We start from the raw sequence: 16,429 nt of genomic DNA, 5'->3' as shown, positions 1-16,429 counted from the left end.
ATTTATTTATTATAGTAGTATACTAAAATTTAATTTTACACTAAAAATATTACATAAATAAATATTTATATAACATCAAATAACTATTTCAATTCGAAATTTATTATTCAAAATTAGAACTTCACAAATAAACACTCCCTAATATTTTTAAAGGAAATCGTTGTTGAATAAAATATTTTTTAATAAAAAATTATGTTTGCCTAAGGATCTTTAGATACTTTTATTGTTTAATTAATTTTTTTTTTAAATTTTTTAAACCAAATAATTTATTTTTTTTATATTTTTTACAATACTAAAAATTAATTTTATAGCAAAAGAAATCATATTAATATTTATTTATATTATTTAAAATAATTTTTCAAAAATCTAAATTTAAAATCCAAACCATCGAAAAAAATACACTAGTAGAGATTTTTTAATTTAAAAAATGGGTAAGAAAACACAGATCTTAGAACTTTACTTTTGTGAGTTTATATTACTTCAATACATATGTATTTTTTCTTAAATAGATACAATGAATGATTTATTATTATTATTATTATTATTATTATTATTATGCCAATTTTATTTTTTTTTTAATTCATTCACAATTTTATTACTTCTAATTTAATAAGTAATAACCATTATTGTTTTACTTATCATTTTATATTAAATCATTTCCAAATGAAGTGACTTGCCCGAATTGAAGGAATATAGATATATTCTTATTTTATATATATATATATAAATGAGATGTTGATTTAAATTTGTATTTGAATAAAATTTTGCTTACAGTTTTTTTTTTTTAAAAAAATAATATATTTTTATTAATAATCGAGCATTCATAGTAGATATTATAAAATTTAATTTAAAATCAATATATTTGAACTAAACAAGAAGTCATTTGTTCTTTTGCTAAGGTGTGGAATGACCGTTGATAATTAAATAGATGAAAAACATATATATATATATATATAAAATGACTTGTCCTAAATTGTGATAAGATTTCTGAAACCCTCGATAATGCATATATGATTATTATCGTATGGTACAAATTGAAAGCCACCAAATTTAACCAAAAAGGATTGCAATAATTTAAATAAATTCAAAAAAAAAAAAAATGTAGCTACTGATTGCTAGTGAAGTGGCTGATTCCCATGGCTGTGCTCATCGCCGCCAGCTTCACCAGCTCCGGCGGAAGCAATTGCCCTCCGCCACCACCGCCGCCGCCGCCGCCGCCGCCATTCACGCCGAGAAAATCCCGCGTCAAACCACGCCCCATTCCATTCAACAATCCACCCTGAAAATTATTCACAGCTTGATCAAAACCACCGTTAATCACAAACCCGCCGGAATTCTCCGCCGGCGGCGGCTTAGCCAGCAACTGATGTAACTCGCTCCGGTGGCCACCGCCAAAGGATAAAGCATTTGTCGTCGTCGACGACGACGATGGCGACGAAGATGTCATAATTCCGACAGCTCCATTCCCGAAAATCGAAGGATTAATATTGTTCGAGCTTTTCGTGGATCCCATCTGCGCCGCCTTCTGCAGCAGCGCCGTCGCGGAGAGCGGCGCCGGCGCCGGCTTCGAAAAGTCTGCAGCCGCCATTGATGAGTAATTATTCGCACCCAATTTCCCGTTCAGACATTCCTCTCTCAGACCATTTAATGGCGACGACGACAAATTCGATGAAAAGGGGATATTGTTATTATTCATCATTTGGTCGGAAGAATTAGGGCTGTAAAAATTAGGGTTTTGAGAAGTCAACCAAAGGGGGAATCTCGGTTTTCCGGCGCCGCCGCCGGAAAACTCCGGCAAGGATATTCCGGCGAGATTGTTGCCGCCAAATTCTTGCTGGAAATGATCGTTTCTGAAGGCGAAATTTGCGTTGGAACCAATCGTCGTTATCTTTTCCTCAATTAGGGCATCGCAGAAAGCTCTGTGTGTAATAAAACTGTCCTTCCTGTAAATGCATTTAACCAAAATTTTCATACAAGAACAGACATTCTGTAAAATATATAGATACAGATTTCTGTATCTATATCTTATATATATACATATATATACCTGGAGAAGAGGGTTCCACAGTCGCATTTATACTCACGAGTGCCGCAGGTTTTGGAGTGAGCTTTCCAGTCGGACTGTACGGCGTATTTTTTGGAGCATTTTTCACATTTCCATTTCTTCTCGCCGTGTTTACGGCTGAAGTGTTTTTTGATTCCGGTCAGGTCGCCGAGTGCCCGGCCGGGGTCGTGGTGGACGCAGGTCTTCTCTGGGCAGATGTACACTTTCTTCTTGATCTGATCTTTGTTGGCTCTCTGCTTAAGCTTCCATGGCAGATTGTGGCCTCGACGGTGGAGCTGTAAGTTCTGGTCGCGCTGGAAGCCTTTGTTGCAGATTTCGCAGATGAATCTGTTCGTCGCCATTAACGTCTTTGGAGACAAAGCTATGACTTCTGCATCTGGATCTGCAATTAATTTGATTAATTGATTGATCGATTTGGGGAAATCGGATTGGAATTGAATTGATGATTACCTGGAGTGCCGGGGAGATTTCGTTTCTTCTTGGGGGGTGGATTGGGGTTTGGATTTGGATTTGGGGATTTAGGGTTAGGGTTAGGGTTAGGGTTTGGGGGGAGGATGAACAGGGAAGAAGGAGAGGAGGAATTGGGGAGGGATGAGAAGACATCACCAGCAGCAGACATGATTAACATTCGATTGAGTGCAAGGGAGGTAGAAAACAGACAAGAAATTTATATCTGACTGATGGATACAAACAGATATATGTGATTATTCAAATCGAGGGTTTTCAGCTGTATGTGTTGCAGAAAGTAACAGAAGAACGATGAAGACGACGACGAAGAACAGTTAAAGAGGCGGTGCAAGAAAACAAGAACAAAAATGGTGGGCTGTAATGAAGTGAGGATTGTGTTGTATTGTTCTTAGAGGGATTTGCAGGCAGAAGAGGGTTTGTTTGGATTCAAGAGATAAAACCAAAAAACCATTGAAATCTGTAACTGAATGTTTTCTTTCTCTCTCTCTCTATTAATCTTGAATGGCTTGAAGAAATTCTTCCTGGAGGGCTTGTATATAATTATGTCTTCATTTCAATTTCAAACTCAGTCAGCCATAGTCTATAGATTCAGCTTCTGGGCCCACCTGCAACTCTCTCTCTCTCTCTCTCTCTCTCTCTCTCTCTCTCTCTATATATATATATATATTTATATATATGTATGTATGTATGTATTGATTGGCTGTATGCTGCTTGTAAACAGAATGTGTAGAGCTGTGTGTCTTCCCTACGTAGATTTTCGAGCTAACTTTTGAAACAAACAAGATTCCATCTTATATATATATGTATATATATATATGAGTTTGTTGGTTTAATTAATTAGGGTTGGATTTGTGTTTGGAGCTTCTCAAGAATAATTATATAAAAATTTGGATTGAAATAATATTTGATGTGATGTAAATATGTGTATAATGTAATATTTTAAGAGATTTTTTTTTTTTTTTTTTGTGTTTGATGTAATAAATGTAAAATAAATATTTAATTTAATATTTGTTACTATATTCATCTGCTCTGATGGTGTGTTCTTTATGAGATTTTTCATCATTTTTTTTTTCAAAAATATCAAATCAAATATTATTTTTATTTTTATATTATACTAAAAATTAATTTTATATTCAAACACATATTTATATCACATCATATAATTATTACAATTCAATTTTTTTACTATTCAAATCTCAAGTCAAGATTCAAACCCCCAAACGAACACACCCTTAGTATTCGTCAATTTACTTTAGTGTGGAGTTTAATGAATATTATCTATTTTGCTCTTGATGGGTAAATTAATATAATTGTATTGATGCAAATAATTTACATTTAAAATTATTTGTAATATAAAATGGAGTTCATGTTTTCTTACTTCAAAAAAAATAAATATTTTGTATTTATACTATTGAAAATGATAAAATTTGAAATTTGAAATTATATTGCAATACTCTCTCTATATAATATATATATATATATAGGAACAAAAATAAATACATCTCCCCAAATTCCTTTCACAACTAATCCATCAATTGAAAATTAATCATATGATGAGCCACAGCCACGTAGGTATACTTGATTAATTAAAATCTAATTATATATATATATATATTTAGTTTATTAATTTCCCAAAAATATTTAATACAATTCAATTATTAATGTCTAGTTGAGGATAATAATTAATTAAATTGTGATCGAATACACAACAGCATATATTCAACAAGTGGGCCAAAAATAAACTGAACCTATCGATATCATCAGCTCTATAATCATCCTACCAATCACTTCTTTTATTATCAGTAAATAAAAAATATACAATCCAAATTATAAGATATAGCAAAATTTTGTGATCTAAATAATATATATATTTTTTTATGACGTGGAAACCCGCAGCCGCTACCCGAAAGTGCACACTGGGTAAACCCAGGCCGAACCTAATACCCTGCAAACCAGACCCGACGGGAAAATCACACTATCTGAGGCGTTGTTTGAAGAGGAAGTTGTGAAATAATATTTTTGAATAGGAGATAATAATATGTGTGTTCATTTTGTATATTTTTTTTTTATGAATGTATTTTTTATTATATGAGGTATGAGAAATTATGTCGATAATATAAAAAAATAATATTTTGTATTGAATTATTAATTTTTTGTAGTTAAATATAGTGTATATTATATATTATATATATTGTGTTAATATGTATATATATTGTATTTTATAATATTTATGGAGAATCGTATCATCCAAAAATAAATTGGAATCAATCTATCAATTTTATCATTTTAGTTTATTGGAGATCAATTTATTCATTTATTTAAAATAAAAGTACTTTTAACATAACTTTACAATTTATTATATATTATTACAAAAATAATATATTAATTAATAATACATGATAATAATTCACACAGTATATTTATCATGATTTATGATTGATTTTAATACAAAATGTATGTTGACATAACATAACATGTATAATATAAATGATAAATTATATAACATCCCCATGTGTTTTAATCAAAATGCACAAAACACCTTATGTTTTATTTATTGCGCGAAACCCCTTGTGTTAATGTAAAGTTTGCACAAAATATCCTACTTGTCCAAAACTAATATTTGATTTTAAATAAAGACCTAAATTACGCAAGTTTATAAACAGAAAAAACGCAAAATATCTTAAATAATTTTTTTGAATAAAATAAGTAAATAAATAATTGTTTAATCCTTCATTTTATAGTTTTTGGAGATAAATTGTTATCTGATTTTTATAAAAATTATAAAATAAATTATTGATCAATTATTTATTTATCTTTTTTTTTCAAAAAAAATTATTTAAAATATTTTACATTTTTTATTTGTATAAAACTTACGTAATTTAGGTACTTATTTAGAACCAAATATCAGTTTTAGATAAGAAGGCCGTTTCATACAAATTTTACATTAAAACAAAGAGTTTTACGTAATAAATAAAACATATGGTGTTTTGTGCATTTTTACTAAAAACACAATAGGGTGTTATATAATTTACCCTGATATAAATTGACAATACATTATAATAATTCATGTAACACATAATGATTTAGTTAAAGAAATACTCTGAGAAGTTATTATTTATTCACTGTTTATGCCTAGTTAGCATAATACTTATTAGTTGTAATTATAACACTTTTGGAGACTTTTAAAATTTTAAAATTTTGGAAAAAACAAAAAAATTAATATTTGATTTGATATTTTCTATGATAACAAATTTATTTGATGCAATATTTTTTTCTAAATAAATAGTATCAAATAGGTAAAAATTGATTATGTTAACCAGCCTAAAATGTTACTCATTCCGTCCCACATACTATGTCCACGTTGCCGTTTCTGTCCGTCCCATATACCATGTCACTTTCTTTTTTTGGAAAATGATTATACACTTTAATCTCGTTTTAAACTTTTTAATTTTATTTTTTTTAAAATTCTAATTAAATTAATTAGTTATCTTAATCTTAATTTATAATTATTTATTTTATAGGATAATTATTTTCACTAATACATTCTTAATTATCTACTAATTACACCCCTCCTAAAATACCGTGTCTACAGTGTAGTAAACACGGTATCTGAGACGGAAGGAGTATTATCCAAACTATTGTGAAAAAAATAAATAAATAAACTAAAATTCAAGAACAAGAATCCAAAGTTTCAAAACTCATTGCATTAAAGAAAAGAAAAGTGTTTGAAGATATAGAGAAGAAACAAAGCCTTAAATTTTGCCTACTCTTTTTAGGTAGTGAAGACATTATACGAGATTCGATTAAGGATACAGTAATTGACTGTAGTAACAAAATAAAATAAATAAATAAATATATATATATATATGTATATGTAAAAAGTGATCTGCCTTTCCATGCACAGTTCGTGCGTTCAGAAAACCAAATCATTGCAAAATCATTAATCTATTTATTAATTATTTATTATTTATTTAAATCCTTCATATATTTTGCAGCATGTGTATTGTTGTATATATGATTGTCTGTAAAGGTGTCTGTTCATGTACTGCTTTTGTATGTATATATATATATATTATATTATATATTTTCTCCGTCCAATTTTTATTGTCTCAAAGTATATTTTTATGGTTTTTTAAATGATTGTTTTTTGTTATAAATTGACAAATTTGTTATTAATTATATGGTAGAGATTAAAAGTAATAAATGAATGGAGGGTAAAAATATAAAATTTGTATTTAAAAAAAAAAGAAATAGAACAATAATTTTTAGACGTCTCAAATAAAAAAGTAAAAAATTAGTTTGTGGACGGAGGAAGTATATAATATAATACTTTTTTTCTTTATCATTTAAATTTATATTTATTTTATTTTTTAAATTGTAGTAAAAATTTATTTTTTTTTAAGTAAAAAATTATTCAATTTTTATAATTTTTTTCTATTAAAAAAATTAATAATTAATAATTATTTTTATTAAAATTTGTATACTATTAAATAAACATATATTTGTACTATAGAGGGAGTATATTATATATATATTTATTTAGAGAGAGAAAGAGATGTAAGAATGAGTGCAGAAAGAAAGTTGTCAGAAAATGTTGTTTTTTTGCAATTCCCGGAGAGGTCTGAAACGCCACCCCGTGACCCTCTCTGTCTTTCTTTTTAGCTGATTCTGACTTGTGGATGAGATTTTACTTGGAAGATCTTAGCCGTTCATTTTATTCATCATCCAACGGCTCCCTTTCTCTAGGAATCCCTTGTTATGTTGTCGCATTTTTTTCGTCTCATACTCCCTCCGTTACCTAGTAAAAATAAAGGTAACAATACTAAATTATCTTTATTAATATGGTATAATATAAGAGAAGAAATTGGGTGCTGATTCACTGATAGTGTAAAAATTAGTTATATTAATTTATTTTATTAAATTATATAATTAATGTAATTATATGTAATCACATTTACACTATCAGCATAGGTGCTGATTTTTTAGAGTCAGCACCCAATTCTCTTCCATAATACAAAGGTAGTGATATTTCTGTAATATATTGTAAATTGGAAAGGTATTTATAATGTTAGGTAGATAGTATAGTTACTAAAAAGAAAATTGATACTTTATTTATTATGAGACAGACTAAAATGAAAAAATTGAAAAATTGTTAAGGGACTGGGCGAGTATATTACTCCTCTGTCTCTTATCTATTTATCAATTTACTTGTATAAAATAGACTAAACTAACCTTATTAGTTGTATGATATAAAAGTAATAGTATTTGTGTAATATATTGGAAATTAGAACAATATTTATAAGGAAAGACAGATATTACAATTATTAAAAAAAAATGAATATTTTGTTATAAGACGGACTAAAATAGAAATATGGATGAATTGTTAAAGAACGGAGGAAGTATTTATATAATTCCACCGTTTCATTTTAATTTCTTTAATTTTCTTTTTTGTTGTTTTATTTTAATTGATATGTTTTTATTTTTGATCAAATTTATTAAATCTAAATATATTTAACAAATATAAATTAATTTAATTAACTTTATAATATATAACATCATTCATTCTGTGAGATCTATTCAAATTTTCTATTTTTTTTACACGAAACTTTCAATTTTTTACTATTTGGACTCTACGTTCCACAAAAAAAATAAAAAATACTTTTTTCATTACACATTATTTTAATACCAAACTCAAACCCAACATTTTTTCAAACCAATCAAAAGAAACGTATCCCTTAATAAACAAATATTTTTATCTACGTTTAAAACTTCATCATTTCTATAAAATTAATTTATTTTAATTATAAATATATTTTTTTATTTTGTATTTTTAAAAATTTTATTTCCTATCAAATGATATCCATATTACATATATATTTTTGGGAGATATAATATTTAAAATATTTAAACGCATATTTCAAATTTATTAAAATTATATATATTAATTTTTATTTTAAAGTTACGAATAATACTATTAATATAAAAATATAATAAAATAATAATTCACTATTATTAACTAATTGAGTTGCATTACCTTATTAAATAACATGTCACAAATGAAATTACCTTATTAAAATTATACATTTTAATTATATTTTTTAATTTTAATTTTAATTAATTATTTATTTATTTTAATTTTAATTTATATTTTATTTATATTATATCATAATTGTTTTTGCTAATATAATTTTAAATTATTAACTAATTATATATTTTATTAAATTATCATATCTATGAAAAACTAAACAATTAAGTCGAGACGAAAGAGAGAAGTATAGTGAATTTATTTGAAATCTGTTTGTTTGGGGGATTGAATTTAATTTATACTATTCATCTTATTTTTTTCTCTTTAAAAAATCAAATCAAACACCTATTTTCATTTTTTTATATTATACTAAAAATCAATTTTACATTCAAAACATCACATCAACGCCTATTTATGTCACATCATACAACTATTTAAATTCAAAATTTTTACTATTCAAATCCCAACTCAAAATCCAAACCCCCAAACAGACACACGCGTGTTCACCTAACAAAATTTTTCGATATATTCTTTCTAATTCATATTATTAGAAATGCAATATATTTTTCTTTGTACACCAAACGTATGCTAATTTGGATTGAATACCGATTTGAATTAATAAAGTAAAGATATTTTGAGAAATATACGAAGAGTTAATGAATTGAAAATTATTTTTTGATAAATTGTATATGTAAATAGTTGTGACATTTTTGTTATTAAATGTAATGCTGAGGGTATAAATTAAGGAATATGTAATAATTATTTGTTATAAGTAAAATTAAAAAATCAATAATTTAATACGAAATATAATTTTTTATATTGTCAATACGTTTCTTTCTATGTAATACTTTATCCGTCTCTTAACAATTTATCTATTTTTTTTATTTTGGTCCGTCCCATAACAAAGTATCAATTTTCTTTTTTTAGTAATTGTACTATCTACATAATATAACAAATACCCTTCAAATTTACAATATATTACACAAATGTCATTATCTTTATATCATACAATACTAATAGAGTTAATTTAGTCTTTTTTACCTTTATTTCTACTTTATCCCAATATAATACTAATATTTCTAAAACTCCGTGCGAAAAGCAAATAAAGAATATATAGAGATGAGATTGAGGAAGTATTAAAAACATCTCAAACTGAATCAAAATTATTTTAGTAAAATTACCCAAAAATGCATCAAACAATAATTGTTTGAGAGTTTTGATATTTTTTGAGGTGAATAATCGTTGAATAATAATAATAATAATAATAATAATAAGTGTTAAATATGATATTTTTGTAAAAAATATTATATTATATATCTTTATTTTATTACTCAGCATAAAATAATTATTTTGGTAATATTTTGAATAAAAATAAGTGTTAAATGTAAATAGATATAATATTTTATGTAATATTATCTATATCATTTAAATCTGCTTTCAATTCCTTTGTAAAATACAAAAGAATGAACTGCGATCTCAATAACATAGTGAGTATACATTTTTAAAAAAGATAAAATAAATAAAAATACTATACAACTATACAAGTATGTTTTCACTATTCAATTTATCATTTTTTTTCTTAAAAATATAATATTCCTCTGTCGTTCAAATCTATTATCACTTTTTTTTTTTGTCATTCAAATTTATTATTGTGTCATTTTTTAGTAAAAAAATATCATTTTTTTTTACTTAAAAAAAAGTAAAAACTTCTAATTTTACATATTTTTATTAAAACTCATGTCCAATCAAATGAACACACAATTAAACGACGGAGGGAGTATAAATATACACAAATAAATAAACCTAAGATTTTAGGTAAATCGTGATAATTGAATGAATAAGTGAATGTTACGGAAAATAAATTAAGGAGAAACATGAGGTGGAGATATATGACGTGTCGTTGTCCGATCTGACTATTCAAACTGGTCCATCTGAAAATAAATAAATAAAAAAATAAAAACTGGTCCATCTGAATAATTAATTTGATAATATAATTGTAATAATATTGTAATAATAATACAATATTAAAATTTAAAAAAATACACATATATATATATATATATATATTTGTGTGTAATTCTTTAACTGCTTTTGGCAGCATGCATTTGGATGTTGCTGGCAAATCGAATACTTCACTCTCACACATCCCACCACCATTCTTCTCTCTCTAATATTTTCGTAATTCTTACAAACATGTCTCAATCTCCTGTTTTAAATCAGAATAAAATAAAATAAAATAAAATAAATCATTATATTATAACTCTCCCTTTATTTTGTATGTATTCGTTTACTTGTATTACATAAATTAAAAACTATTAACATTTCATGCATGATAGATATCATATGTAAGAATGTATATAAGAACTAGAGCCGGTAAAAACTGACCCGACACGATAATTTGGTACCAAATAATTGGGTTTGGATCAAAGATTTCAACCCGATTATGTATACGGGTTGACACAAACCCGACACGATAGTAAACGGGTCGGATTAGGGTTGAGGCTCTCAACTCGAACCCGACACGACAGCCCGATTATAATATATTAATATTGATTAATATATTTATTATATATGTAAACTAATTGTGATTTAATAATTTTCTCATAAATTAATTTATATAAACTAAGTTCAATTTTAAATAATTCAACCTAATTTACGCTCAAACCAATAAAAACTAACATAACACGACAACATAACAAAAAATTATTTAATTTGAATCAAGAAATTCGACTTAATTATGTATACGGGTCAACATGAGCCAACCCGAACCTAACACGATAATAAATGGGTCAACACGAACACGACACGAATCGACCCATTGTCAACTCTAATATGAACTAATTAAAATGACCTTAAGTACAATTAATATATATATATATATATAGGGATTGTTTACTTTTGATTTTTTTTCCGAACTACATTTTCTTAACGTATTAAATTTTGAGATTGATAGAAATTCGACGGCTACTGACTGTACTGAATAATACATAATGTGCTAACAAATAACACAATATACTCCCTCCATTCCAAAAGATTTGTCTTGTTTTTCCATTTTCGTCCGTTCCAAAACAAAGTCGTGGTCTCCACTTTATAACAAAATTATTCCTACTTTTCCATATTACCCCTAATTATTACTCTAACGTACTCTTTAAAATCCTTCAAAAAGTAAGGGCATTTTAGTCATTTATATTCTACTTTATACCCACTTTCAATTAAATACTATTATTCATTACTTCTCGTGCCAACTCTCAATAAGACACTTCTTTTGGGACGGAGGGAGTATATTCCCGCATGCATGTTAGAATAATAATTAATGATGCGTATTTTTACAAACTTCAACTTTTAAGTGAGACAGTCATTCCGATTTTCTAACATGTTATCAAAATCATATCTTAGAATTAATTATATTTAATTAGTGTATTATTGTAGCAAGCTTTGATCAATGTCGGATTTATAAATGATAATAAATATGTGATTATATCGGATACAATAATATTATCCACTCAAATCAATCACTTTTCTGATAGTGATTAATATTCATCAATTTTATAACAAAACATAACTCAATCCGTCGGCCCATCGTTAAGGTATATATTTCTTTTTAATATAAAGTTTAATGAAAATATTGAATTTTTAATAGTAGTAAATTTTATATGTAAAAACTATTTTTACTCTTGTATTTTTAGTTTAAAATTTAAATACTCCTATATTATAATAGATATAAAGGGTCCAGACTTATTTTTAAAGAAATTTTTTTTTTTTGAGGAAATATTGAAATATATTAATAAATTTCAAAACTATATTGCACATATATATGCTAAAGAGCAAATTCCTTATTAATATATTTAAAACATTTTGGTTTTTTCTTTTCTGGTTTGAAATTGATTTGAAATGGAGTGTTGATTTGAGATTTTATTTAAATACTCCCCTCCATCCCACATAATTTGTCCCTATTTTCTATTTTCGTCCGTCCCACATAACTTGTCCTTTCTATTTTTTGAAATATAATTATGCACTTTAATCGTATTTTAAATTTTATAATTTTATTAATTTTAATTAAACTATTTACTTATCTTAATCTTAATCTATAATTATTTTTACTAAATAATAATTATTTTTACTAATACACTTCTTAATTACTTACTAATTATACTTTACCTAAATTCTCGTGTCTACAGTAATACACCCATATTACATGGGACGGAGGGAGTAGTATTTTTTATATGATATTTTGTGAGAAGAAATAATGTATTTTTATTGAAAACTGTATTTAGTGTTGATTTTAGTTTGAAATGGTAAAAAGAACAAATAATATGTCTACCTATTAATTTAAAGTTTTTAACTATTTAGAAACAATTTATTTTTTTAAAAAAATACCTCTAAATATAAATACTCCCTCCGTCCCCGTTGGAAGAGTGGCGTTTGCTTTTTGCAAGTAGATTTTTGAATATTAGTATTATATTGAATTGTAGTAAAAAGACAAAAATACCCCTATTAGTATGATGTAATATAAAAGTAATGACATTTGTGTAATATATTGTAAGTTGAAAGAGTAATTATTATGTTAAGTAGGCAGTACAATTACTAAATTAGAAAATACTAATCTTATTTTGAAACGAACAAAAATGAAAAATGATAACCTTTCAACGGTACAATAGGACAGAGGGAGTAATATAATTTGTAATCCCCACATGATATTGGGATATAGTTTTACGTTATTCTTACCTATTCAACACCCCTACCCAAGAATAAAATAAAATAAAATCTTAGGTACAATAATTGTCCAACATACATATATATATATATTATATAATTGGAAAATAAATCTCAAGAAAAATATAAATATATATATATATGTATAGTATAGTGTAGGATAGCAAGTAACACAATAATTATATAAAACATTGGTTGTGTAGAATTTGAGAGCCATGCACATGCACACGTAGGGACATATGGGACCTAATATTGCCCTACAAAATAAAAAAAATAATAAAATAATAGAATAAAATAATTATTATTATTTTATAAAATAATAAATAATCAGACATCACTTCCATCCATGACTTCTTACCTCTTCCCCAAATATATGCTGCAATACATTATACATACGAGTCTTTGTTTACTGTATTTTATTTTATTATTCATCAATCCAAATTGTTTACTCCATCTATATCAACTAAATTGTCCACCTTAGTTTACACACAAAATTTTAAATAATTAAAAAATATATTAATAAAAATAATTATGATTTGATAAAAATAATTATATATTAAGATTAAAATAACTAAATAATTTAATTAAAATTAATAAATTATGAATTTTAAAATGTGATTAAAGTCTATAATTATATTTTCAATAAATGAAATGAAAAATTATGTCGGACAAACGAAAATAGAAAAAATGGATAAAAGAGTATAATTTACTATGATTTAATTACATTATATTTTAAAATTTTTTGCATATAATCTCCAAATTGCACTGGTTGAGCAACAACCTCCACTTTTAATTTTAAGTGTTCAGAAAATTTTGTACAATATTTTTTAAAATACGAAGAAATATCACACATTTTTTAATCATGACAACTTTTTTTTCACATGTAAATTATATGTAATTTTCCTTATTTGTCAATTGTATTAAATTCTTGTGAAGAGAATTATTATTATTATTATTATTATTATTATTATTATTATTATTATTATTATTATTATTATTAGTGAGATATATTTAATTAATAAAAGGCCTGAAAATGCGACTTTAGGTAGTTAATTAATAAAATGGCCTGAAAACGCGGTCTTAAAGTCGCGTTTTCAAAGTGGCTATATGGAAATTGGTAAAAGCTATTACCAAGGAATTTGGGCTTATTCTTCATCCTATCTATATTCACTACTCACTTCATCATCTCCAATGATGTCTTTCCTTCTTGAAAGTGGGACCCACAATCATACACCCCCAATTATATTAAGTAATAGGTCATTGGTTATTTTCTATTTTAGTGAAGTATATTTACACAGGTTTTTAGGTAATTATCTTTTTGTTATGAATTGACAAATTTGTCCTGAATGTATAGTAGAGATTAAAAGTAATAAATGAATGAAGGGTAAAAATGTAAAATTTGTGTTTAAAAAATGAAATAGGACCATAGTTGTTGGACGTCCCAAATAGGAAAGTAGGACATTAGTTTGTGGACGGAGGGAGTATAATTATCATAAATTAAATAAATATACATGTATATCTTCCTTTAATAATATTGAACTTATGTTTGAAATTTGACAATAATAAAAATTTGAACCAGAGTATAATTTGATGTGATGATATAAATAGGTATATTAATTCTTTAAGTTTGGTATTATTATGGTTTTTATTATACAATAATTGCAATTTTAGGTTTTTATTTGACAAAATATTATATTCAAATTATTGTTTAAATAAAAAATTTTAAAAAATAAAAAATAAGCTAAACTAAACTTTAAAAGAACACATTCATGTGAGGTTTTGGATTTAGGGTTTAGGGTTTTAATTAGAACCATTTTTATTATTTTTTAGAACCATTATTTAATATCATTATTATTATGAATCTTCAAACATTCTTTTCAAAAATACTGTATTCATTTAAAAGCATATATATTCATTTCTTATTTGAGCTTTAATATAATAAAATAAAACAAAACCCTGTAATTTTTCGTTTTATTTTATATTTACTATTTTGATATATATCACTACAAAAAAAATAGTATATTTGTAACGGAATTCCGTTCCTAAAGTTCACGTAGCTAACGTAATTTCATTCTTAATTCCGTCTCTTATATAATTAGTAACAGAAAAAAGTGGATTTAAGAACGAAAAAATCTTGTTACAAAATTGATATTTTTCTTAGTGTGTATATATATATAATAGTATATCGAAGAGTAAGATTTTAAAAATACCAATATAATAGCAATTTTGCCTATATATTTACATATTGATAGCACATTGTACACAACACAAGTTGCATTGCAAACAATTCCATTCGATCATTTAGGGACTGGTGACACATGGGGGCTGTCTATATATAATAATTATATATACATATATATATATATATATATAGAGAGAGAGAGAGAGAGAGAGAGAGAGAGAGAGAGAGAGAGAGAGAGAGCAGTATCCAATGTTCTTTCCATCTCAAATGCATGCATGAGTTTTTCATGATATGTAATAAGAAGGGTTTAAGTTCAAATTAATTTCTATCTTTAGAATTTGTGTGGTTTGATTTTTGGGTATTTTTTAAATAAATTAATAATTATTTGATATATACTTCTTTAAAAAAAATTATAAATTTATTAAAAAATCTGAAAACACAAACCAAACAAATTACGTGTATATAAAAGTTCTACATAATTATGTGGTTATTATGACATCAAGAAGCTAGGAAGTCAGAAGCAAAATTGATAGCTTCAATATTCAATAAATTTAAATAAAATAAAATCAAGAATCGATAAAAAATAATAATAATAATAAATAATAATAATAATAATAACAATCAAGTCGACACCAAACCATTCATGAAACCAAAATCGAGTCGAAAGCTTATAACCCGAGTAGGAATTTGCACTTACAACAAGAAGACTAATAATTTTATTTAATTTGCAAATCAAGAGAAAATGACAAAAATATGTTTATTAATCTCTTATAATATAAATACAATCACATTTGTAAAATAAATTATTCAAGTATAAGGATATTTTCAACGTGAAGTACAATGATGCAAAAACTAAATGACAACCTTGCACCGGACAGAGGAAATATTATTTTTTAAAAATCACAAATACATTTTCACTAAAAATATGTATATTTTCATACAAAATATCGCATTTACTACTATTTCACCAATAAAA

At 25.7% G+C, this 16,429-nt stretch overlaps 1 protein-coding gene across 1 annotated transcript; it reads right to left on the bottom strand.

Annotated features, from left to right (window-relative positions):
- Positions 1-964: 964 nt before the first annotated feature.
- LOC127251127 (zinc finger protein BALDIBIS-like) lies at positions 965-3,088 on the bottom strand. Its single transcript, XM_051274721.1, has 3 exons — positions 2,516-3,088; positions 2,048-2,447; positions 965-1,943 (listed from the first exon to the last, which is right to left on the bottom strand). Exons 1-3 carry the CDS (start codon positions 2,691-2,693, stop codon positions 1,106-1,108), a joined length of 1,416 nt encoding a protein of 471 aa, XP_051130678.1. The 5' UTR covers positions 2,694-3,088; the 3' UTR covers positions 965-1,105.
- Between the last annotated feature and the right edge of the window lie 13,341 nt (positions 3,089-16,429).

This window comes from Andrographis paniculata, unplaced genomic scaffold (assembly GCF_009805555.1).
Source record: "Andrographis paniculata isolate CXL003 unplaced genomic scaffold, ASM980555v1 Contig38END, whole genome shotgun sequence".
Taxonomy (NCBI): Eukaryota; Viridiplantae; Streptophyta; class Magnoliopsida; order Lamiales; family Acanthaceae; genus Andrographis; species Andrographis paniculata.
This window is presented reverse-complemented; position numbering and strand designations above follow the sequence as displayed.

Bases quoted from the DNA above. Each gene is read 5' to 3' on its own strand.
- LOC127251127 (XM_051274721.1), bottom strand. From the start codon at position 2,693: ATGTTAATCATGTCTGCTGCTGGTGATGTCTTCTCATCCCTCCCCAAT. The intron at 2,448-2,515 runs GTAATCATCAAT...AATTAATTGCAG, and splicing joins AAATCTCCCCGGCACTCCAG to ATCCAGATGCAGAAGTCATA. The intron at 1,944-2,047 runs GTATATATATGT...ATGCATTTACAG, and splicing joins TGTGGAACCCTCTTCTCCAG to GAAGGACAGTTTTATTACAC.